The following is a 26,423-nucleotide window of genomic DNA, read 5'->3' on the forward strand; positions in this document are numbered from 1 at the left end:
CGCACAGTAACACTAATCCTCTTTTTAAATGTAAATAACAAAAGGGCTACCTGACATAGAGCATGTTTTTACTTTGCAAGTTCTTGATTAGGGGTGGGTTTTGATTATCGCCTTTCTGATTACAATCCATGCTAAATTGAATAAAGTGATATTGATTCATTAAAATCCCGTGTCGATTTGTAAATTAACGTTATTATGCCTGAAACGCCAGCATCTCAGGTTAAACCTCACAACATGTCGTCAAACACCATACAGCTAAAACAGTAACTGGGAGCAGGTTTACGGATTCTGCATACAAACGTGAACACAGAGCGCGGACCCGACGCGTCAGAGTCAGATTTTGATGTGTCGTCGGGTCCGCGCTGTGTTTACCTCTTTTTTTCCCCGCTGGCTTCTGCAGCTGCAGGTTTCATAACTCTCTGTTTACATCTCTAATTAAGTCTCACATGTGTCAGCTTTCTTTTAATAGATACGAAATTATGGATATATACTGTTAAATGATCAGAATTGTAATATTTCTGACTGAGGCAAAACTTTCCAGATTCCAATCAAATTGAATCGGATCCTGTATCGAATCAAAATGATTCTACAAATCAGTGACGATGCAGCCATACTCAGCTTCCTAAGCATTTTCCCTTTCCAGTTCACAATCAATCCCACCCCTAGGTCAAAAATATGTATAGGACAATTGGCCTCATCTAATATTTTGTATGAACCTGTCCAGCTGTCCAGTGATTAAATGACAAGTAGATGGAGGCAGGACTCCACAGCAGGGGCATACTCCATAATGTGCTGTGCATGCTCATATGTATATTATATATATTGCTCACTTATTGTATTTACCAACATCAAGGAGTTATGAGCAGAGAAAGGCCACACCATAGTGCATGTTTAAATAGGGAAAGTTTATTGATCAAAATGTATTACGCAAATACGCATTACATTTTTTCAGCCCCCCAATCGTGAAACAAAACCAATTACATGTTCAAAGCAACGGAACGGTGGCCCAATATCAGAGAGAACTCCACTCTTGAGTGAGCAGTGATGATTGAGCAGTCCGTTTTATTTTGCAGATTCAAGCTGCTCTTCAAAATATTCGCCACCAGATGTCACCGGAGAGGACTGTGTTGAAAAGCTTCGAGTAATGAACCGTTTTTCAATACAAGCTTCAGTGCTTCGGAAAGCTTCATTTGGCCATCACTACCAGCAGGTTACCTGGTGTAATGTTTTTCAGGTAAACAGAAACATGGTCTGACTCCTACCAACTATATAAAGAGTAACTGAAGGTTAAATGCAGCTAATATGTCCTGTTTTAAACCAGACACTTATGTCTCCGCTCCGCTGCGTCTCAGGTCTCAGCCTCTGCGCCAGAGCCAGAGCAGGGGAGAGGCCAGCTGGAACAAACCATTTTGGGAGGGGGGAGGGGTTATCTATACTTTTGTTGTTAAAATGTTTCATCTCAATTAAGTACTGTATGCTTTTGTAACGATGTAAAAGAATGGATATGGTTTTGTTGTTGTTAAATTCCTGTTAAACTTGGGATCTCAACCATGGGTTTATTTTGAAACCTTTATTTTGAAAATCCGCAGCGGAAGTCTGCTACTGGTAAACGGGTCTTTCCTAAGCTTATCCGTTAGTAGCAATGAAGCTTTTGCTGTGGTAAGTTCTTCCTCAGTCCGCCCTGACTCAACATGAGTTTAAAACATATTTGAAGATCCTCATTGAGGTTAACATGACAGTGCATTAACAGCATGAACTGCCCCTCCAGTAGCATCTGAGTAGATTCAGTTTTATGACCTTGTTTTGCAATTAATTGGTTAGGCGGTAGGAAAAATGGACACGCTGAGCTAGCGGCTAACAGCTAGAGGAGGCTGTCGTGTCTAATACTGTGAAACTTCTCTTGATAGTTTGGGCGGGATCCTGTTGCTGGAAACCCATGGTTATTCATGTCCCATGTTATTGCAGGTATGTGTATTTGAAACATGTATTTGGTTGAGCTGCAGGCTAATTCTGTTTAAGAAATACTGCTTATTAAGTTTTGCCCAGTAGATGGCAGCATCGTTTCATTTACTATTGTACATGAAAGGAAATTTTGGATTTGGTCTGGAAGTTTATTTATATTTACATGAATGTGCATTTAAGAGAATTAATTTCTCTTTTTTTACCTAAACCACAATGAAGTAATATTTTTATTTTATTTTCCGCAATAAGTTTTGTTGCCATTTTATTTTTCAATCAATATTTGTTTTTTTTATTTATTTTAAGAAAACTAAGAGTTCCACTATACGATCATTTGTTTATCCGTGAGTAGCAATGAAGCTTTTGCTGTGTTTGGGCGGAGTCCTGTTGCTGGAAACCCATGGTTATTCATGTCCCATGTTATTGCAGAGACCCACTAAAGGGGAATAAACCACGCCTGAGCTCTACCCATCTGAAGTCCAGCAAGTTTTACTCATACAGCACCGGACATGGAGACTGAGGGGGGTTACATTGGTGCCGTGAGCCGTCAATCATCTGTTTGGACGGTCGACTCCTCTCAGCGACGTGGGGCCAGTTTCAACGCTGCACATTTGTGATTTATTGTTGTTCTTTCTGACACATCTTTTTTAAAGGAACAAATATAGCATTTTTGTTTTATTCTAGTCGCTGTGATGGACATCACAGAGGAGGGATCGAGTACTCCTAATTGGGGCTGGGACAACGCGTCGACGTAATCGATTACGTCGACGCGTAAAATACGTCGACGTAAAACAATTTCCCTCGATGCGTCGTCACTTTCAAAAACAGACATGGCGGCAGCGAGTAGCGGTAACATGAGTGAGGCAGTCGCAGTCGACTTAAACCACTGCACCCGAACACGCAGCTCTACAGTATGGGGATATTTTAACCGAAAAGGAAGTGATTCAGTCGTTTGCCGGCTTTGTGAGGTGGAAATGGCCTATCATAAAAGCACGACGGCTATGCACCAGCACCTCAAACGACGACATCCAGGAGCAGCTTCTGCAAAGGACAAACCACCGTAAGTTTTCAACTTTTTCACTAACGCTAGTTTTTACCCGTTAATTCATCCAGACCCCCCCCCCCCAGACATACACTCACTCATAGACAGAGATAAACACCCAACCTCCATAAATACAAACCTAATTTAAGCTGCTTAGCAGTAACATATAGCAGCTGCTGTTTAGTTGTTGTTTTTTTTATTTGTGGCCCATGCTGGCAAAATGAGTCTGAATGCGCGCAGGCTGATTATCAGAATCGGCGAAAGACGAAAATGTGAGACAGCGAATTGGCCGCAGGAGAAATGTTAACAAGGATAATGCACCACCTGCTAAACGTAGCCGTCGTGGACACTGTTAAAACATTGTTAAAGTGCTTGCAAAAGCAAAATGACAACGAACTCTTGATTTGTCAAGTTTAATGTCTTTCATCCTATTTGAACGCTGTTTTTATACATAATGCTTCTCCAGCTTGATCTTATAGGTCAAAGTTATGCCATCTAATGGCTAGAAAGCAGTGCACCAGTAAAGGTGCCATCAGCTATGGCTGTTTAAACGCTATTTTTTGCAGTTATTTTTTGCAGCCATATCATATGTTCAACATTGGTGATTATCATTAATCTCTTACTGTTATGCTATGATAGCACATGGCATAACAGTAAGGCACATACATGGTTTATATATATCTATATATATCAACCAGATCCTTATCTAATTATTTTGATATTATGCTTTCCATATAATTATTTTGTAATTATTCGAATTCATCTGTGTGCTATGTGTGATTTATGATTTCAGGAACAAACAGAAAAGTCTGGAGGACTACTGTCAGAGAAGAAGTACACCATGCACCCCCCAGGAGGTGGCTGTACTTACTGAGAGCGTCTTAGCTGTGATTTTAAAAGACATGAGACCACTTGCTGTGGTTGAGGGTGAGGGATTCAAAGAAATGCTGACCACTTTCCAACCAGGATACACTCTGCCATCTAGGCGTCATTTTACAAGCATGATGGAGAGAAAAGTTCCTGTTTGATCCAAACAGCTTTTTGAGACAGTAACCCGCCTTTGTTGCATCTAGGCTGGATTGTTGTAACGCACTTTATTGTGGGGTTACTGATGCATCCATTATGAGTCTGCAGCTTGTGCTGCAGCACGTCTTTAACTGCAACAAGTCTGAGCACATTAGCCCATTTTAATTTCACTCCACTCCCTGCCTGTACATGTGAGGCTCGTTTAAAGTCTTTTATTTGGTTTTAATCTCTTAATGGGACTGCACGTGCTGTGAAACAATTCATTCACAAGCTTTAGTGCTACTTCAGGAAGTGCTTCCTGCTGCTCTCCATCAGTCTGGATGACGAGTCTTCAGCCTGAACTCACCTGTGAGCCACAAGAGCCCAAACATGGTTTGTATTTCACCTTCATGCAGTTGTGTTTATAGTGTACATGTTAGTTATTAATGCAGTCTGCACTCCTCTCTCACACAATGTCAGCCTGACTTTGTTTTTAACCAGCTTCATTTCTACTTTACTGTAAATATTAACGTTCCTGCACTACATCACAGTATGAGACCCTTACCTGTGACTCTGTAACTGAATGTGTTTATTGTAGTCTGAACGAATGTATCGTTCTTTATCACGCTGCTGTTGGATCTGTAGAGTTAACCTGCAGCTTCTGTTAAAGACCTGGATGAGCTCTATTGGTTAAAAGGGCTTTGAGGGTTTTGACAACAACCTCACCACTGAGCTGATGGAGCCTCTCGATGACTCGAAAGTTTAAAAACGTTAAACTCTACAGAGTCTCTGATCTGTTCACTCATCCATCAGTAATCTCCAATTCATTTTTGAGGTGAATGAATGAATGAAAGTGTGGAAACATGAATCCGACTGCCTGATAAACTAAACTAAATACAACAACATGCACTAAATGAAGAAACTAGGGAAGTGTAACAGAAACACAGAGCACACTCATGCTGTGTGAGAGATCACACAGCATGAGTGTGAAACATGAAATGAACAACAGGAGACAATAAACACACAGCAGGAGAGAATCAGGACAACACAAAGTGCACGAGACCAGAGACTCACAATAACACAGAGACTAACCTCACACAGGTGCCCAAACAGAGACACCTGACTGACTTCATAACAGGGACACCAAAGGACAAAACTCACAGAGGACCAGGAGGACAAAAGAACCAGACGTCACCTACAAGAAGCCCAGAGACACAACACTGAGACGTCATGGTAACAGGAACCAGGAACATTTCACCAAAAACATGAAGAAGTTACAGAAACTCAAACACTGGACCTACGACCCCGACAGAGCCGAGCTGAAGGAGGAACACCATCAGGACGCTACACCCCCAACCACACTGAAATAACCTGTAATGACAACATCCACAGACCAACCAGGAGAGAGCACACAGAGCAGGACTGATCTCATTGGCTGGACGCTCGCTTCTATTTAAATCTAATGACAGCAGCTGCGTCACACCTGAACACGACACTTCTGCTCTCGTGATCTACAACTGTGACTTTAACGTCAGCGACACCAACATCTGACATTATTGTAACGACATGTTTCATTATGTCATCGTTTACAAGCTGCAGAGCAAACACGCTGAGGAGTCAGAGGTCAAAGGTCAGTGGTTTGATTCTCCTGTGAGCAGAGAGAGGATCTGAAAGTGCAGCAGGAAGTGTTGATCAGGAAGCTTTGGACAGTTTCAGACAGTAAAGGAGACTCTTTAATACGCACCACAATCTGAACTTGACAAGAACAATTCAATAGTAAAGCAAAGGGTTTAAGTTCTGTACGAGAGTTTAGATTTAGACGTTTGTCTCACTGGTGGATGCAGGCGATGCGTGCGCTGTAGAGTGTCAGGCAGCAAAGTTACCTGTTAGACTGTCCAGTAGGTGGTGCAGAGGGTGGAGGGGATTCTTCATGATGATAACAGCTTGTTTAATCATCACAGCCTCAGCAACTCATCAGAGTAACACAGCAGCATACTCACACAGAGAGCACACACCCGATGAGATCAAAGGGAAGCTGGAGGCGTTAGACAGAAAGCACTTTGATAGAAAAAGCACAGAAAGAAGTGTTTGTGTGAGGCGAGTTTCATACAGCCAGTAAATATTGAGTAAAGTGAGAGTTCAGGTGGTGTAGAAGAGCACTACATGAGAACCAATCACAGCACAGACTCCAACAGGACAGGAGGCTTTCAGCCAGTTTGGACTGAGCAGCTGTCATTTCTACAAACCTGCCCAAATGTATGATGTGTTCAATGCTGTGATCACGATGTGCTGTTAGAGCCATTAGAGCAGGCTGTAGGTGTCGCAGGTGCAGTGGTTGGTATCATATCTCATTGATGTCATCAGTAGGAGGTAAGTGTACAGTTTCACTGACATGCAGCTGACACCATTTTTCTTTTGCCTGTCCTGACCTGTAACCATCAGAATAATCAGAACAATCTGAAAGCCAAGAAAAACGCCCCCACAGTTATTTCCCAAAGGGATCATTATGGCTTTGCTATGCTAAATGTAATAGATTTGTTTTACTTTTGAGTTATTACACTCAGAACAGACAGGACTGGGCCGAGACAGAAGAAAGACAAAGTAAAGATAAGGAGAGAAACATAGAGGAGAAGAGGGACAGAGAGAAAAGACTAAAATCTGTTTGATCCCATCCTGCAGAAAAACAGGCAAAAAGAAGCAAAAAGAAACAAAAAGAAGCAAAAAGAAACAAAAAGAAACAAAAAGAAGCAAAAAGAAACAAAAAGAAGCAAAAAGAAACAAAAAGAAGCAAAAAGAAACCAGCACACCAAGGAAACAACAACAACTTTATTTATAGAGCACATTTAAAAACCAGCGGTACACCAAAGTGCTTAACATAAGACACAGAGAAGGCCTCAGCAAAGTATCAAATATACTCACAGGTCAATGGCACTAATACACAGGGGTAATATAAAACATAATGAAAGCACAAGGCATTAAAAATATGTATAAGGGAAATAGAGTAAGTCTAAGGTGCGAGCATGAACGAGCAGGAAAGGCGAGATTAAACAAACAGGTTTTTTTTTTTTTTTTTTTTAAATGACATCAGAAACAGCAGTATGCGACATTACGTGATGGCAGAGCTTCAGTTCATCCTTTGTCATTTTTTTTTTTTTTTTAATAAATAGGACAGGGGGAATGAATGAGAGAGAGAGGGGGAGAGAAAGAAAGAAAACCAAAGAGGAGAAGAGACGGTGAGAAGGGGGGGGAAGAGAGAGAAAAAAAAAAAGAACTCCTGGGTCACCTGTATGGAGAAAAAAAAAAAAAACAAACAAACAAAAAAAACAAACAGAGGAGACAGCAAACAACAAAGAGCAACATAATAATAGAGAAAACAAAGCACCATCACAATAAACTAGCTAGTCATAGATATCAATATTTACTAAATAATAAACGATATTGTGCAGCACGCAAGATAGACAGCGCACAGTGTGCTTTGAGGCAGCAGCCAAGAAAGCTTTAGTCCGTGTCTGTGAATACCCATGTGTGCATACCTGTGTGGATCAGCATGCTTGCATTCCAAAGGTTTCTCCATGTAATGATCTGCTAGGGAGTGTGGGGGGGCCACAGCCCCGTCCTCCAGGGTGTGAAGCGGGTATGGAGGAGATCAAAACTCCAGACATCCAGAGGCCCCCAGAACACAAGAGACCATGGAAGACCAACAGAGGGGCAGCCGCGCCACTGTCCCAGTAAGAGCTGAGGAGAGTCCCAGATGAGGGCTCGCCCAGCAGCCGCGGAGCAGAAGTCAGGGGGAGTTGCAGTGACGCGCCCATGAGCTCCGCCGGCCCCCAGCTGCGCCTGAGTGACCGAGCCCTAGGCCGAGAGGCCGGGGGCACCCCACCTCCAAAGGGGCCCGAGCGAGCCCCAGGCCCCAGGCCCCGACAAGCGGCCGCCAAGGAGTGAGCCGGTGTGTACCCGGACGCCCACCCCCAGACACAAAGAACCACCAACACACCGACACCTGAGGGAGTCCGCCACCGGCAGGGGAAGTGGTGGTGGGTGGAGATAGGCCTCCAAACCTTGGAGGGCCTGGGGTGTCCCCAGAGAGGTGGCGTCTGATACCCAACCTGACATATAGACACAGACATACAGGCACACACAGACACAAACATCCATTCCCACCCTCATGCTCTCATATGCACTCACTCCACACTCAACCAACGTGGAGACAGACATAAAGAGACGCTGTACACACAATCACACTCCCCAAGCGTACTCTACAAACCGGGTCTAGGTACCCTTGCCCCTGGAGGGGGGAATTGCACCCAGACCCAGGTGGTGTTACCCTTTTCCCTGCGGTGGGGAGAGGCAGACCACCCCGACTCCGCAGCAGCAGGGAGGCCCCACACCCCAGACCGCAGTCGGACGGCCAACTCCTCCTACTAGCCCTCCCGCTCCAGCAGGCCGCAGAGAATGGGGGTGGGAGAAGACTCCAAACCTCCCTCCACCCGCTCATTGTAGTGTTGATGCATATGTGTTCTAAGGTGCAATTAAAACCCAGGAGGGCATGGAGCTACCTGCCAGAGAGCAGCAGGTAAGCGCATGGTCCCTCCTGCTAGCCCTCAATGACTAAGTGTATTTAAAATTGAGAGGTGGGCAACGACGTCAGGGGTGAGGTATACACCCTGATGGTGATTTGGACTCCGTGATTGTGCCCACCCCCAAGATCCTATATGTATGTGTAATGAGAGTGTGAATAATGTGAATGTCTAAGTTGTGGGATAAAATTGAGGCAGAGGCAGCCAGAAGGGGACAGGGGGGGGGGGGGGGGGGGGGGGGGGTAGCCTCCTCTGCACCCTGGTGACATACCCCCACTCCAAGGCCCTGCATGTGTGGGTGGTTGTGGAGGAGCGGGAAGAGGGAGGCAGCTGGAGATGGGGAGGGAAGGAAGGGAGGGGCAGGTAACCCCTCCCTGGGGCCAGCTCCCCCGCTGACCCCAGTAGGCACTCCCACCCTCCGCGACCCGCCAGGGAAGGGGGGCCCAGGCCCATCAGACCGGGGCCCAGTGCAGTAGCGCCCCCCGGCTCCACAGAGCCCTGGACAGTCCACCCAACCCCACCACAGAGAAAACTGCACCCACCCCACCAACCACACATCTTCCAGACTACATAAGACGGTAAACGCCCAGGCTGAGATCTTCCTCCACCTCTCCTGTATCTCCCCCTCCCGCAGAGAGTTCCTGAAGAGAAGAAAGCTCCTGCAAGATGTGACCATCCCCCCCACCAGTTGAAGAGCCCCCCAGGCGGCTCGACGCACCGGCGGCACCCTGCTCCATGCACCCACCCGCCCACAACCCCGGCAACACACCAACCAGGACCCAAGCCCCCGAGGCCCGGCCCGGGCCCCAGCCCAGAGACGGAGCGCCCCCAGAACCTCACGCCCATCCCGGACCCACCCAGGGGCAGCCAGGTTGCCAGGTCAGTAACCCACGTCCGTCAGCACAGACCCTCCCCTAGCCCCGCTGCACGCAAACTTTATTTATAGAGCACATTTAAAAACCAGCGGTACACCAAAGTGCTTAACATAAGACACAGGGAAGTAACACGAGTCTTATGAGGCCTCAGCAAAGTATCAAATATACTCACAGGTCAATGGCACTAATACACAGGGGTAATATAAAACATAATGAAAGCACAAGGCATTAAAAATATGTATAAGGGAAAATAGAGTAAGTCTAAGGTGCGAGCATGAACGAGCAGGAAAGGCGAGATTAAACAAACAGGTTTTTAACCGTGATTTAAAAGAATCACGATCAGAAGGTTATTCCACAACTCTGGTGCAGCCAGGGCAAACGCCCGGTCACCTCTAGACTTCAGCCGAGATCCAGGCTGCACCAAGAGTAACTGAGTAGATGATCAGGCAGGAACGTACGATTTAAGCAGTTCCTTAGGGTAGCTCGGTGCCGTGTTGTTGGTAAACCACAGCAGCAGCATCATGTGCACCAGTAACAGTAACTAATAAACACTGAATCCTACTGAGCAGCACACTGGACTGATAATGCACGATGTGTTTAGTGTCAGCAGCCCAGGACGACACAGTGTGTGTCTGTGTACACCTGTGTGTGTGAGCTTGTGTTCAAAAGGTTTCCATCAAGCCACATGATACACATCAGCTAAAGTGCAGGAATGTGTTGATGACTGAAACAATGCTGTGTTGAACGTCAGAGTTTTCATTTCACACCATATTGTTATACAAGTGTTCTTCTTAACACACAAGTGTTGGTCACAGAGCTCGATGTGCTGGAACGTTTTACATGTTCATGTTTCCCCAACACAATATGATTAGAAAACACTCCAACCATCTATTCTGGGAGATTTCATACAATCAATGAGTTAAACTGCAGGAATGTCTTAAAGACATAAAGACCTGGATGGCCGCTAACTTTCTGCTTCTTAATTCAGATCAAACTGAGGTTATTGTACTCGGCCCTGAAAAGCTTAGAAATATGGTATCTAAGCAGATTCTTACTCTGGATGGCATTACCTTGGCCTCCAGTAACGCTGTGAGGAACCTTGGAGTCATTTTTGACCAGGACATGTCCTTCAACGCACATATTAAACAAATATGTAAGACTGCTTTCTTCCATTTGTGCAAATATCCTCTTAGTTGTTATTAATCTCGGCTCTGCCACCGTTTCTGGAACTGGGGACCATCACACTCCTCTGAGCTCTGTCTATAGGTTCACTTTTAGCTCCCACTCTGACTAAACCATCACACTAAACTGGTGCTACTTCCTCCTAAACCAGTCCATGTTTCCTCTGACATCGTCTGTCTTTCCTGTATGTCACTGACAGAACAGGAACTGTTCTTCACCGTGTTCTTCGTTCGCTCCGGTCAGCTGAGCGGCCGTTGCTCTCAGTCCCCAAATCAGGGCTGAAACTGAGGAGACGGAGCGTTCTCCATCGTGGCTCCTCTGGAATAATCTTCCTCTTCACACGAGGCAGTCGACATCAGTGCTGCTTTTAAATCCAGAGAAACACATTTTTATTTGCTTGTTTTTGACTCAGTGGTTAACTGACTTGTATTTACTTACATTTTATTGTTTTTGCTATGTTTGTAATTTTATCCTATTTATTATTCTTATTGTATCTATTATGTTTCTATTGTTCAGCACTTTGGTCAGCCTTGTGTGTTTTTAAAGTGCTATATAAATAAACTATGATGGTGATGATACACTCAGGCTGTGTCACTCTGTGACCTCTGACCCTCAGTGTCCTCTGACCCTCAGTGACCTCTGACCTTCACTGACCTCTGACCCTCAGTGTCCTCTGACCCTCAGTGTCCTCTGACTCTCACTGACCTCTGACCCTCAGTGTCCTCTGACCCTCAGTGTCCTCTGACTCTCACTGACCTCTGACCCTCAGTATCCTCTGACCCTCAGTGTCCTCTGACTCTCACTGACCTCTGACCCTCAGTGTCCTCTGACTCTCACTGACCTCTGACCATCAGTGTCCTCTGACTCTCACTGACCTCTGACCTCCTGTTGCAGGTGTGTGTGCTGCTGCTGTCTGCAGGTGAGTTGATGAAGTCAAACCATCAGTGAGGCTCCAACAAGAACACAAACACATTTGATGCCAGTCACAGATTTATGCATCACTCTGTTTGTGTCTGCTGATCCAATAAAGCTCTGATCCTGGAGATCCCTCCAGATCCTGTGCCAGCAGGAAGTGATGTCACTGCGCTGCAGACAGAGCAATGGTGACATCATCACAGCTCATTTCTTCTTTAATGGAAGTCATGTTGGAAATAAATCAGAGTTCATCATCACAAACGTCCAGCAGTCTGATGAAGGTCTCTACTCCTGTGCTACTGATGTGTTTGGAGAATCTCCTCAGGGCTTTCTGAGGGTCAGAGGTCAGACAATGACATCACATCCTGTATAAAGACCTGAACTCACCTGAAGTAAAAATAAGCTGACTGAACCATCTTCACCATGTCTCCTGCAGATCCTCCTCCTCATCTCCACACCTGCACCTCCTCTAATCCTGTGAACTCTCCTGCTCTTGTTTGGCCTGTAACAGACTCCTCCGCTCCTCCCTCCTCCTCCACCCTCGTGCTGGTTGTAGCAGGTCTGGTTTCGGTGGTTCTTCTTGTTCTGCTGGTGTGGGGAGTTCTCTGGAGGAAACAGAATGAAATCTTTCAGAGTTTAAAGCATGATGTCAAAGCTAGAAGGTCTCCTGACTGCAGACTGGGAGCTGACGCCACAGTAGAGCGGGTAGAACAGGAACCAGTGTGAAACAAACTCTCTCTGGATCAGCTGAAGGCTTTTCAGCGAGTTTTTAGGACGTCCTGATAATAATGAATTATGGTCGTCCAGCCTGGAAGTAATAAATGCAGGAACTAGATCTTCTTTTATGAGTTCTTATATTATCTGATCAGGCCGTTTGCTCCTGTTAAAGATAAATGTGCATCGAACGTTGTGGGTATTCATGAGTCTAACAGTTTAAACCTGTGTGTGACGTTGTGTCCTTGAACGGCCCTGACAGACGGCTGTAGTCCATAATATTAATGTTTCCTGCTGACTAAAATAAGCAGCTGAGCTCTGTGAGGGCAGAGCTGCTGCTAACAGGTGAGTCTGTTACCTGGACTGGACTGAGTGAGCTGCTGTGTCACAGCTTTATCAGTGACACACTCAGCATGTGTGTGTGTGATATGTCACAGTGCTTGAAACACACATGAAAATATATTAAAGGTTGAATCTTTGTTCTTTTGGTTTGTGGAACAAAAATCAGCAACGAAGAAACGTTAGCGTAAAACTTGGTGTAGAAGTGCAACAAACGTAAGCCGGCTCATTTGATGCTGTGATGCTTGAAAAGGATTTGCGCACCTACATCATTATTTACGGTTTAAATTGTGCTGCCTTCAGGTGCACCTGGTAAATTCAGGAATCTCTACTCCAAACCACAGCAGGTTGTTTTAGAGGCTTTTCTGGGTTAATGTTGGTTTGTTGGCAGAAACATGTCTGTGATCGCTGTGTTGTTCTTTTTGATGCAGGATTTCATGTAACTCGGTGCTAAAATCATAACAATGAAGTTGAACAGTTCTAGTGCTCATGCGTCAGCTAGCATGCGTCAGCTAGCATGCAGCCTGTTTCAGTTGCTCCTGCTTTTACTCTTTACTCTAATTTTTTCTTACTTCTTTCTTTGTCCTTTACTGAGTGTGTTCATCTGTTTAAAAGCTTTCTTTTCAAACATGTGGATCGAGAGAGTTTTTGTTCTGCTGTTGCTTTCACTGAGGAATGGGACCACAGCACAGCAGCTACACACCAGAGATCAGCTGAGCCGCCTGATGCTCCTGTTGTAGATTAACTGGTGTCTCAGATTAACTGGAGACGGTCAAACAGATGTGTGACAGACTTTAAGGAGCTGCTGCCAACAAACCAGCAAATAAACACTGAATATTTCATGTGTGACATTTGTGAGGTGGCCTTAAACACAGTCCGTCAGTCTTTTTGCTCTTGAACAGTGAAATATTAAAAACTGTCTGGAGTTTATTTGGTGATGTTCTCGTGCACGAGGCGAAAACAGCAAACAAACGTCACAGTAAATCTTTCCAGCTGATGTTAGGCATCTTCCACCTGCTGAATCCACTTCAGCCTCTTCCTGCTCATGTTCCTGTTTAGAGGCACAGTCGGCCTGTAAATGGAGAAAACTGAACACAGGAATATTTGGATGCTTCTTTTTCTCTGCTCATGTTCAACTTGTCTGATTCAAGCTGGGAATATTTATTAGAAACAAAGTGAATAATATTATTTTATTATCACGTTGATGCAGCACATGGTTCAGTTAGCTTTGTATAAACACGTGTTAGAAATGTTCTTCAATCAGCTCTTTTTACTCTCATTTCACAGCCACTACTTTTTACTTTTACTTGAGTAAAGAAGTTGAAACAGTACTTGGAGTATTTTTAACAGTAGTACTTCTACTTCAGTACACACTGTGTGTACTTTTACCACCTGTGTCTGAGACCTCCTTCAGGGTCCACCTGAAGCTCTCAGTCTGCTGTGGAAAAAGGAAATCCAGGTGAGTTTCTCCTGATCACCTGAGGCCGTCATTAATGTGTGAACCCACACACCACTCCTCACTCCTCCCACCCGCTGCACACAGTCACTGAGTACAGACCGGCTGATTCCTGTAAAGGGAGAGGCAGGAAGAGGCGGAGCAACACCTGAAAAACAAGAAGCCCAACGTCATTTTGCAGAAGTGAAAGTGTGAGAGAGCAGCAGCAGAGCTGCAGTCGAGTCCTGTTTGTCTCTAAAAGAAGATTCACTGGAGTCCATCAGGTTCCTCTCAGCAACAGTGGTGAGTGCAGCTGATCACACTTCCTGCTTCTACACAAATCTTCACTCTGTTCACTTCATCAGGACTCATCACAGTCACACTGGATCCATAGAAAGCTGCTCATGTAACCACAGATCCACTGTAGGAGCATTGAGCTGCTGCTTCAGTCTCACTGTGGCTCTGCTCAGGACTGTGGACTCAGGCTGTGCTCTGGACTTCAGACTGACTCCACACTTCCTGGTTATTCATCACTTCCTGTTCCTCTTAGATTGATTCTGGATCTGATTGATCATAAGGATTACAGACGTGAAAACACCTATTTATTCTTTATTGATATAAAGCCTTTGATACTGTAAACCAGCAGATTTTGGTCAGTACTTCAAAAAGTCATTCACACATTTTACAAAGATTATCTGACTTAGTGTATCCTGTAAGAGTCACAGATGATCCTCAATCATTCAGAAAACAGTCAATGCTGCACTTTATAACTTTGTGTGGAAACATGAATCTCATTATTTAGACAGATGTGTTTGAATCATCCTGATAATCAGGCTTTAAACATGTCAGAGTTCCACACATCAGCTGTGATATTCAAGCTGACCTGGATCAAACATGTCATCAGACACAAACATAGATGATGCTGTTTAATCCCAAAGCTTATTTAAACAAACTGGAGGACAGAATTCCTCCTTAAATGGGATTCTGATCAAATCCACTGATCTCGTTTTCACACACAGGCTTTATCATGGTGGCTTCTTCTCTACTAACATCAATCTTTGATTTGGACAAACAAATATGTGAAACACAAAAATAAATCAATGTTTTCTGAGGATCCAGAATAACATGAATTCCAACCAAGTTGATTCCAACCAAGATGGCGCCGCGTATGGATGCCCTGGTGCTTCAGTGCGTTACTTTTGTTTTGATTTTGTGCATTTCTTCTGTGTCTGGGAACTCCTCTGGATACTCTTACACCAGAGAAGAGCTCCTTAACTGCAGGACTACAAGGCCTGTGGATTTATTTCCAATATTTGTCGCATCTGCGGCAGATTTACTGCAGACTCTGATCAGGAAAGTGAGACGTCGAAAGAGAGGTAAGCGAGCCGGCGTACTCGTGCGTTTGAGGAGACGCGGACTGCGAACGGCCCTTCCTGGGATCTTCCTTTCCAATGTACGCTCACTCGGGAATAAGATAGACGAACTGGCCCTGATGAGAAGCATGAACAGAGACTTTGCCTCCTCCTGTGTCTTATGTTTTACGGAGTCGTGGCTCAGTGAGAACATCCCGGACTGCGCGCTCAAGCTGGAGGGCTTTCATCTGCTGCGCGCGGACCGGCAGGCCGCTCTCTCCGGTAAAACCAAAGGTGGAGGTGTCTGCTTCTACATCAATAGTGGCTGGTGCACAGATGTGACAGTGATTGCTCAGCACTGCTCTTCCTCTCTGGAATACCTTTTTATTCACTGCAAACCGTTTTATTCTCCGCGGGAGTTTGCTTCATTCATCCTGGCCGCTGTTTACATCCCGCCAGACGCGGATGCGCGAGCAGCTCAGTGCGCACTCGCAGAGCAGATTCTCCACATGGAGCGGACATACCCGGACTCTCTCATCATTGCTCTTGGGGACTTTAACAAAGCCAATCTGAGCCATGAGCTTCCAAAATATAAGCAGTATATTAAATGCCCGACCAGAGAGGAGAGGACATTGGACCACTGCTACAGCACGATCAGCGGGGCCTATCGCGCGGTGCCCCGCGCTTCACTCGGACTTTCTGACCACGTCATGATCCACCTAATCCCCGCGTACAGACAGAGGCTGAAGCTCTCCAAACCTGTCGTGAGGACCAAAAAACTGTGGAGCAACGAGGCTGTGGAGGAGCTTCGCATGTGTTTGGAGACCACAGACTGGGACACAATGAAGGCTGCTTCTAACAGCTTGGACGAGTTTACGGACACTGTCACCTCCTATATCCACTTCTGTGAGGACAGCATTGTGCCATCACGCACCAGGGTGAGTTATAACAATGACAAACCCTGGTTTACTCCTAAACTCAAAAAGCTGTGGCTGGAAAAGAGAAAGGCGTTCAGAAGCGGAGACAGGGACTGCTACAGAGAGGCCAAGTACAGGTTCACTAAAGAAGTGGACATTGCTAAACATCAGCACTCTGAGAAGATGCAGCAGCAGATCTCAGAGAATGACTCGGCCTCTGTGTGGAAAGGTTTTAGGAATATCACAAACTACAAGCCTAAAACCCCCCACTCCACTGATGACTTGCTCTTGGCCAACACCCTTAACGACTTCTACTGCCGTTTTGACGAGCCATCAGGCAGCCTTCACACCTCCAACGACCCCAACAATAGAGGCACTTTGGACACTCATTCCCCCACCTCTCCCCCCTCCATAGAGCCATCACCACCTTCAAACACTTCACCTACAACACCCCCCTCCTCACCCCACACAAAAGAGGATTTCACACCACCTCCTCCCACCACAACTCTTCATATTCATGAAGCAGATGTGAGGAAGCAGTTTAGGAGTCTGAATGCTCGGAAAGCTCCCGGCCCAGACTTCGTGTCTCCTGCCACCCTCAGACACTGTGCAAACGAGCTGGCCCCAGTGTTTTCTGGCATTTTCAACTCCTCACTGCAGGCATGTCATGTGCCTGCCTGCTTCAAGTCCTCTACCATAATCCCTGTCCCCAAGAAACCTAGGATCACTGGACTAAATGACTACAGACCCGTGGCTCTGACATCTGTGGTCATGAAGTCATTTGAGCGCCTGGTTCTCTCCTATCTCAAGACCCTCACGGCCCCCCTCCTGGACCCCCTGCAGTTTGCATATAGAGCCAACAGGTCTGTAGACGACGCCATCAACATGGCCCTACACTTCATCCTGCAGCATCTGGACTCCCCAGGAACCTACGCCAGGATCCTGTTTGTGGACTTCAGCTCTGCCTTCAACACCATCCTTCCAGACCATCTCCGAGGCAAGCTTTCCCAGATGAATGTGCCTGATCCCATCTGCCGGTGGATCACTGACTTCCTGACGGACAGGAAGCAGCATGTGAGGCTGGGAAAGAATGTCTCGGACTCCCGGACCATCAGCACCAGCTCCCCTCAGGGCTGTGTTCTTTCTCCTCTGCTCTTCTCCCTGTACACCAACTGCTGCACCTCCACCCACCAGTCTGTCAAGCTAATCAAGTTCGCAGATGACACCACCGTTATTGGGCTCATCTCGGACGGGGATGAGTCTTCCTACAGGAGGGAGGTTGAACGTCTGGTGACCTGGTGCAGCCACAACAACCTGGTGCTGAATGCCCAGAAGACAGTGGAGATTATTGTGGACTTCAGGAAGCACACAGCCCCACTCCCCCCCATCATCCTGACTGACACCCCCATCACCTCTGTGGACTCATTCCGCTTCCTGGGTACCACCATCACCCAGGACCTGAAGTGGGAGCCCACCATCACCTCCGTCATCAAGAAAGCCCAGCAGAGGATGTACTTCCTGAGGCAGCTGAAGAAATTCAACCTGCCAACACGGACGATGATGCAATTCTACACTGCAATCATCGAGTCCATCCTCACCTCCTCCATCACCGTGTGGTACGCTGGAGCCACTATCAGGGACAAACAGAGACTGCAGCGTGTTGTGCGCTCTGCTGAGAAGGTGATTGGCTGCAGACTCCCATCTCTGCAGGACCTGTACACCTCCAGGACACTGCGGCGTGCAGCCCGGATCTCAGCTGACCCTTCTCACCCTGGACACAGTCTGTTTGACCTGCTCCCCTCAGGCAGGAGGCTCCGGTCCATTCGCACCAGAACCTCTCGCCGTAAGAACAGTTTCTTCCCCTCTGCTGTTGGACACATGAACAATAAACGTACGACTGTTCCCACCACTAACACATGACCCTACGCTGTGTCACTGCATCATTTCATGTTTGGCACTGATCACCACCTGCACTCATGTATATATCTTTCTACGCAGCACTTTTAATTCTTATTCTTACTTTTATTTTATTTATTTATTTTTTTCATGTCTATTTAAGTGCTATTTATGACACTATGCTTGCACTGAAGCACCGCAGCAATTTCCTAATGTTGTAAACCTCAACATCTGGCAATAAACCCATTCTGATTCTGATTCTGATTCTGAATGATGTATCCCAGCGAGTTACTGGAAAAGTTCATCTTCTTCCACATCCTGAGTTTGTGAGGATGTTCCAGTATCTGTGAGAGAAAACAGGACAGTTTTTACTGACGCACAAATGGACCAAATATACAGACACCTCTGAATAAACATGTTCTCATCAATGCCATTAAAATACTGGATCAACAGTTAATAACACATTTCTGAGGTTTGTGATTCATCGTCCTCTTCACTGTCAGCTCTACTGGAACAGTCACTGTTTAATATTAATGGCTCGTTGATCTGGACGTACAATAAGAAGTATTCAGTCACCAACAAGGTCGAAGTTTACTTCACAGTGATTGATGGAAAATATCCAACAAACTGATTTATTCAAGTATACAAATGATCTGGATGAATCTTGGACCTTCTGTAAAACAGAGAAACAATTTCACATCTTTGTAACGACTGTATTTATCTTCATCCCCAAACGTTGATCCTGTCCATCTGGACGCTGCACTGTACAGCAGACACTACGATGTTAGGTTTGTGTTTGGATGAACCAGTTTGTGTCTGAGTGTGTTGCTGGGTCTCCACCAGTTACTCTGAGAACTGAAGAAGCTTCTCTGATGAAACGTCTTCAAGAAACTCAAAGAAGTCCAGACGCTTTTCTCTCCAAGCTCCTCAGACTACTGACGCTTGTTTCTCTCTTTGTAAAATGAAATTTAAAGTGAATTTTGAATCAAATGTTTCTTTTCTTTCTCCCTCAGAGTGCAGACATGTCTGCTGCCAGCAATCTGCGATCTGAAGATCAGTTTCTGTGCTCCATCTGTCTGGATGTGTTCACTGATGCAGTCTCTACACCATGTGGACACAACTTCTGCAAAACCTGCATCAGTCAGCACTGGGACATGAGTCAGAGCTGTCAGTGTCCCATGTGTAAAGAGACGTTCTACACTCGACCTCAGCTGAGGGTCAACACCTTCATCTCTGAGATGGTTGCTCAGTTCAGACGTGAAGCTCAGCAGAAAGCCAGCAGCAGCAGCTCAGAGCAACAAGCTGCCAAACCAGGAGAAGTTCCCTGTGACGTCTGCACTGGAACCAGACTGAAGGCCCTGAAGTCCTGCCTGGTGTGTCAGACCTCCTACTGCCAGACTCACCTGGAGCCTCATCTGACAGTGAAACGTCTGAATAGACATCAGCTGGTTGATGCTGTGGAGAACCTGGAAGGCAGGATGTGCACGAAGCACGATAACCTTCTGCAGCTGTTCTGTAAGACCGACCAGACATGTGTCTGCGTGTTCTGCCCTGTTTTAGACCACAAGAACCACGAGTTTGTTCCTCTGAGAGAAGAATATGAAGGAAAGAAGGCAGAGCTGGAGAAGACAGAGGCTGAGATTCAGCAGATGATCCAGAAGAGACGACTGAAGATTCAGGAGATCACAGAGTCGGTGAAGATGAGTAAAGATGCTGCAGACAGACAGAAAGCAGAAGGTGTTCAGGTCCTCACGGCTCTGATGGAGTCTGTTGAGAGACGCCTGAAGGAGCTCATGAAGGAGATCGAAGACAAACAGGAAGCTACAGAGAAACAGGCTGAAGGTCTCATCAAAGATCTGGAACAGGAAATCTCTGAGCTGATGGAGAGAAGCTCTGAGGTGGAGCAGCTCTCACGCTCTGAAGACCACCTCCACCTCCTCCAAAGCTTCTCCTCCCTGAAAGCTCCACCCAGCAAGGACTGGACAGAGGTCAGAGTTCATCCACCATCATATGAGGGGACTGTGGGGAGAGCTGTGGCTCAGCTGGAGGAGACAGTCTGGAAACCCATGAAGAAGAAGCTGTTAGAGGCTGAGCTGCAGAGGGTGCAGCAGCATGAGGTGGATGTGACTCTGGATCCTGATACAGCTCATCCTAATCTCATCCTGTCTGATGATGGAAAACAAGTGTATGATACTGATGTGGAGAAGAAACTTCCAGACAACCCAGAGAGATTTTCTTACTGTGTTAATGTTTTAGGAGAGAAGAGTTTCTCTTCAGGCAGATTTTACTTTGAGGTTCAGGTTAAAGGAAAGACTGAGTGGGAATTAGGAGTGGCCACAGAGTCGATCAACAGGAAGGGAGGAATCACACTGAGACCTCAGGATGGTTTCTGGACTGTAGTGCTGAGAAATGGAAATGAGTACAAAGCTGCTGCTGACCCTTCAGTCCCCCTCTGTCTCCATCCTGGTCCTGAGAAGGTGGGGGTGTTTGTGGATTATGAGGAGGGTCTGGTCTCCTTTTATGATGTAGGTGCTGCAGCTCTGATCTACTCCTTTACTGGCTGCTCCTTCACTCACAAACTCCACCCATTCTTCTGTCCCAGTTTGAATGATGGAGGTAAAAACGCTGCACCTCTGATCATCTGTCCTGTCAATCAAACTGATCAACGACTGATTTTATTGGATGAATGATTGATTTTTCTTGAAGGGAACAAATGAACATATTGAGTGTAAATCCTCTACAGTCTCCATGTTTCTATAGAATCTGATCATCAGGACTCTGATTCACACTTTGATTCTCATGGAGTTTGATTTGAACAGAAGAAAAGTTGAATCAGGAAATGTTCCCACTGATGGAGACTCGAGCTGAAGAGCAAATATCAGAGAACAAATGTCCAAAAGCTTCATTTCCAATAAAGTTTGTTCAATGCTTTGAGTGAATCCAGACTCATGTGTGGCTGTTATACGGAGCATCAGAGTCCAGCTGAGTTATGTTGGATACAAACTGCTTATTTTGGCTCTGTGAGGAGTTTTGTTCACTGAAAACTGATGAGACGGATAATATTCAAAGAACTCTGTAGAGATTCATGCATCCATGTTCTCCACCTGCAGGTGTGGAGGAGAAAGGTGGAGCACAGACTGCTGCATCCTTCCAGTCACATCATTTTGATGATTATATTTGCATGTTGTGATGATTTGGGTTAAAGACAAACAGAGTTGAACGGCTGCAGTCACAGCATGAAGACGATGCTGAAGCTGAGCTGTCAGTGAACATGTTTCACTGTGATTTGATTTGAAGAATAGAAAGTGTGTGTGGCTGCTGACAGCTGCAGTCTCTGCTAGTCTGCATAACACACACACAACTTTCCCCCTGAGGCAACGATGCAGCAACAACACAACAGCTGCAGACACACACACGATTGTGCGCTCCCTTTCAGTCTGAACTCTCAAACACACAAACAAACTCTATCAATGTCGTACTGTTAAAGAACTCCTCCTTCTTCAGTAACAATGATTTGAGGTCTCTACCAGTGTCTCTTGTTTTGACCTTTGACCTCTTTATTCCTTATAACCAAAAAACCCTTTTATCTGATATTTTCACCTTATTGATTGATTATATATATCTATTATATTTTCTCACCTTATTTTGACCTTTGACCTATGTCCTTGTTGGCCTTGATCTTCCTTCATCAAACGTGAAATTTCTTTCACCTTTGAACTTAAAGCTTAAATCAAACCTTTGTTAAAAAGCTTCTTACCAACTTGTAATTCCAACTCTCTGCATTAAACACGTATCTTATCATATAAACACTGGATCACTGAGAGAACTTTAGGCAGAACCAAATGAAGCAGCTGACCTCGTCAAACTCACAGCGACAGTAACTGACAGTGAATTATTTTAATCTTCTTCATTGTATTTGTTAGAAACATTTATTTTCCTTTAATTGGACTTTGGTTAAGTTCAATCCGATGTATTAACCGACCTTTGAGGTGAAGTGCAGCTGCGAAGAACGCTACGGCAGGCAATGAGGTGCGTTTAATGTCGCTCTGTTAATTTGAGCGTCCATAAATTGAATGTCTTATTTTTTCTTACTTTATTATTGCTCATTTATTGGAGAATTAGGCCATTTAATCAAGATAGATTTTATGTTGTTGGTGGTAAAGATCTGGATGGATGTTTTACTTTATTCTGTGTTTCTATTTTCAGTTTTACTTTTCAAGACTTGGTGAATTGCCTTTTTCTACTTTTTGTTTAGTTTTGTTAAAATTAGCAGCAGTGAGAAGTGTTGTTGTCGGTCTTGAATATATTTGATGTAGCCCATACTGTTAAGGTAAGTGTCATGTTTTTAGTTGTTAGTCTGATGAAGAATCTTTTATTTTTCTCCAAAAGTTGATTGTGTTTATCTGGACATAGTGTTTTTCAGTTCCAGCTGAATGCAGGTTTCCCCAGTCTTATACGTTGTGACAGCCACTATGGTGTGGTGTCCCTTTAAGACACCCAAGTCGAGGGTTGATGGTGTCATCAGTTTGTGCCGCTGCTCTCTCTCTCTGGGATTATGAGGACACGTGCCTGCACGCTTCTGCTTAACGAGGGACGGATTTACGTTTTCTTCTTGTTTTGTTTGCAACGCTTGGGTTGTATGAACGCTGGGCGTTATGTTGTTGAGCCGCAGCCGTTCAGCCGGGCTTTTATATGGTTGTTGAAGAAGGCGTATTAAAGAACCACCGTGGATTACCGATACCAGCGTGGGTGTGTGTTCTTCCGACTAGCCTGCTAGGTGTTTTGCCGCCTCCTCTCAACCACGCAACACAACCCAACGTTACAACGTGTCAGGAGCATCAGCACAGCTGAAATGCATTTTTTCTAAGCACCGCGTCTCTGTGGCTTTTAAACCCCAAAACACGCGCTAACAAAAATGGGTCCACCCCAAGGATGGGGTCCCCCGGTGTAGTTTCCACTGTGACAGACTGTGGGCTTCCTCAGAGTGAGGCTGAGAGCGGCAGGCCCAGGTGGAGTCTGACCCGTGGCCCTTCAGATAAAGCTGAAAAAGGCCAATATATGATATTAAATATAAAATATAATTAAAAAACAACATCAGAATGAACAACGAGCTGCTGTTAAGAACTCCCGACGTCCTTCCAAGGCCCGATTGGTTTCTGTTTCCATGACAACAACAACCGTATGTGGAAAAGACCAAAAACTGAAGCGGTGAAAAAGTTTTGTTGCAGATTAACTATTAACTTTATGTTATTCATTGTCAGCTCGTGCCATCATTAAAGCATGTTAGAACACACATGTAGGCAGGCAAAGACCCTTTATTTCCCTCAAGCTATCGTCCAATTTCTCTTTTAAATGTAGACCTTAAAATAATCTGCAAAGCTCTCTCAAAGAGATTAGAGAAAATAACCCCCCTCTTAATTCATCCTGACCAAACTGGTTTCATAAAAGGTCGGCACTCCTCAACAAACACTCGTAGATTACTTAATTTAATAGACTACTCATACAATAAAAACATTGAAACCATAATATTATCTCTAGATGCAGAAAAAGCATTTGACAGAGTTAACTGGAAATTTTTATTCGCAACTTTACACAAATTTGGTTTCGGAAACTCTTTCATAAACTGGATAAGAATATTATACAATTCCCCAACAGCTCGTATCAGAACAAATGACCAGACATCCCCCAGCTTCTGTCTCCTGAGGGGCACCAGACAGGGATGCCCACTCTCCCCTTCACTTTTTGCAATTTTTATCGAACCTCTAGCAGCAGCATTTAGACAGGCTACAACAATTAAGGGCATAAAATGTAAGAACATAGAACATAAAATCAGTCTCTATGCGGATGATGTGTTGCTTTTTCTGCAAAACACACAAACCAACCTCTCTGAGGTAATTACTCTAATAAACTGGTTTTCAAGAGTTTCAGATTATTCAATTAACTGGCCAAAATCTACAGTTCTCCCCATTAACTGCTCCTTCCATAATTCTTCCTCTGCCCCACTGCAATCCGGAAATATTAAATATTTAGGTATTAATGTTTCTCCTAAGCTTTCAGACTTAACTAAATTAAACCACGTCCCACTTCTAAAGAAAGTAGAAGGTGATCTGACTAGATGGAAATCTTTACCCATATCACTCATGGGAAGGGTCGCCACTATAAAAATGATGATCTTGCCAAAAATAAATTACTTATTTTTGATGATCCCTAACAAACCATCACAAGATTGGTTCAGATCTCTGGATTCATATATTTCCAAATTCCTTTGGAAAGATAAACCCCCGCGTATCAGCTTAAAAACGCTACAAAGAACCAAGGATAGAGGAGGATTAGATCTGCCTAATTTTCACCAATACTTCTTAGCCAACAGGCTTCAGTTCATCTCAGAATGGTCAAAACATACCTTCCTAGATGAGCCCTGGCTAGATGTTGAACAGGCACTATGCAAGGATCTAGAGATTTCAGACCTACCATTTATCAGCTCAAACATCAAAAAACATGAATGCTTTAAAAGTATCAACATCAGCTTCTCTCTGACAGCATGGTGGGAGTATCTAAAAATAACGGAGTCTTCACTAATCCCATGCAAACGTACTCCTATCTGGAATAACCCTGACATATTACAAAACAATAATATGATTAACTTCCCAGAATGGAGTTGTAAAGGAATTAAATACTTAGAACATATATTGGAGGGAACAGAATTGATCCCATTCGACAGACTAGTTGCACAATATGGGATCAACAAGAAAAATTTTTTAGAATATCAACAAATTAAATCCATAATAAAAAAGAAATTTAACCTCAGTCAAGTTGAATTACAAATACCACCAAGTGCGGCACATTTCCTTACTCTTAAATCCCCCAAATTATTATCTAAAATATATAGAACATTCTCTAAATTAGATGAATCAATATCCCTTCCTATTGCAAAGTGGGAAGCAGATTTATCAGTCAGTTTAGACCAAAACTTCTGGTCTCAGGTATGCTTAAAAACTTTTAAATTGATTAAAAATCCCAGTCTGCAATTAATACAATACAAAATACTACATAGAGTGCACTATACAGGTCATCGGATGTTCAAGATGGGCTTTACATCTTCCAACAACTGCTCACACTGTCAAAACAATACACCAGACAATTACATTCACGCTCTTTGGTTCTGTCCACCAGTGCAGAAGTTTTGGCACGAGATATGTGAAGACTTATCAAAGTGTCTGAAATGTAACATTCCAACTTCCCCCTTAGTGTGTTTACTGGGCAGCTTAGATAATGTCACCTCAGAAAACAATTTAGCCCATATGGTTTTCACTGCCCTATGCATAGCCAAGAAAACTGTCCTCATGAACTGGAAAAATAAAAACAATCTTAATTCTAACCAATATAGAAATTATCTATTAGATTACATTAGTCTTGATACAGCCTCTGCCACCACATCAGATCAATTGCTCTGGGCTCCTTTGATCGGCTCCAACACCTAGTGGGGGTGGGGGGTCATAGTTTGGTCCCGCCTTCAATGTTGTGATTGGTGTGGGGGCAGGGACAGGCTTAGGGCGTCGGGGGGTTCCCCGGAGGCATCTTCCTTGGGGGGCTCAACCCGGGGTAGGGGTCATGTCCGGTTGGGGGCTCTTTTCTGACCATTTCCTCGTGGCTGCGTGCAGCGGGGCTAGGGGAGGGTCTGTGGTGATGGACGTGGGTTACTGACCTGGTAGCCTGTCTGCCCCTGGGTGGGTCCGGGATGGGCGTGAGGGTCTGGGGGCGCTCCATCTCTGGGCCGGGGCCCTGGCTGGGCCTCGGGGCCTTGGGTCCTGGTTTGTGTGTTGCCGGGGTTGTGGGCGGGTGGGTGCATGGGAGCCCATCCCTGGCGCAGGGTGCCGCCAGCGTGTCGAGTCGCCTGTGGGGCTCTTCAACCGGTGGGGGAGATTGTTACACCTTGCAGGAGCTTTCTTCCCCTCAGGAACTCTCTGCAGGAGGGGGAGATACAGGAGAGGTGGAGGAAGATCTCAGCCTGGGCGTCTATTGTCTCATGTAGTCTGGAAGACGAGTGGATGGTGGGGTGGGTGCAGTTTTCTCTGTGGTGGGGTTGGGTGGACTGTCCCGGGCTCTGTGGGGCCGGGGGGCGCTGCTGCGCTGGGCCCCGGTCTGGATGGGCCTGGGCCCCCCTTTCCCTGGCGGGTCGCGGAGTGTGGGAGTGCCTACTGGGGTCAGCGGGGGA

The 26,423-nt window shown here is 45.3% G+C and overlaps 2 protein-coding genes and 1 long non-coding RNA gene across 4 annotated transcripts in view; 2 read left to right on the forward strand and 1 right to left on the reverse strand.

Moving 5' to 3' along the window:
* Window positions 1-26,423, reverse strand: part of LOC146672933 (uncharacterized) — a 405,352-nt gene that overhangs the window by 245,443 nt on the left and 133,486 nt on the right. The window lies entirely within an intron of this gene.
* LOC146672937 (uncharacterized) overlaps window positions 1-26,423 on the forward strand; it is a 339,553-nt gene that overhangs the window by 206,155 nt on the left and 106,975 nt on the right. The window lies entirely within an intron of this gene.
* LOC146672950 (E3 ubiquitin-protein ligase TRIM21-like) lies at window positions 12,810-21,147 on the forward strand. Of its 2 annotated transcripts, XM_085401510.1 has the most exons (3): window positions 12,810-12,983; window positions 13,831-14,346; window positions 19,222-21,147. In XM_085401510.1, exon 3 carries the CDS (start codon window positions 19,231-19,233, stop codon window positions 20,896-20,898), a length of 1,668 nt encoding a protein of 555 aa, XP_085257636.1. In that variant the 5' UTR covers window positions 12,810-12,983; window positions 13,831-14,346; window positions 19,222-19,230; the 3' UTR covers window positions 20,899-21,147. The 2 variants fall into 2 exon arrangements, with proteins under 2 accessions (XP_085257636.1, XP_085257635.1); XM_085401509.1 differs by lacking the exon at window positions 12,810-12,983 and having other exon boundaries at window positions 13,758-14,346.

This window comes from Rhamphochromis longiceps, linkage group LG3, assembly GCF_057381845.1.
Source record: "Rhamphochromis longiceps isolate RC_006_pf linkage group LG3, R_longiceps_female_GT1.1, whole genome shotgun sequence".
NCBI lineage: Eukaryota > Metazoa > Chordata > Actinopteri > Cichliformes > Cichlidae > Rhamphochromis > Rhamphochromis longiceps.

Excerpts from the sequence above, each read along its gene's own strand:
- LOC146672950 (XM_085401510.1), top strand. The coding sequence starts at position 19,231 with ATGTCTGCTGCCAGCAATCTGCGATCTGAAGATCAGTTTCTGTGCTCC.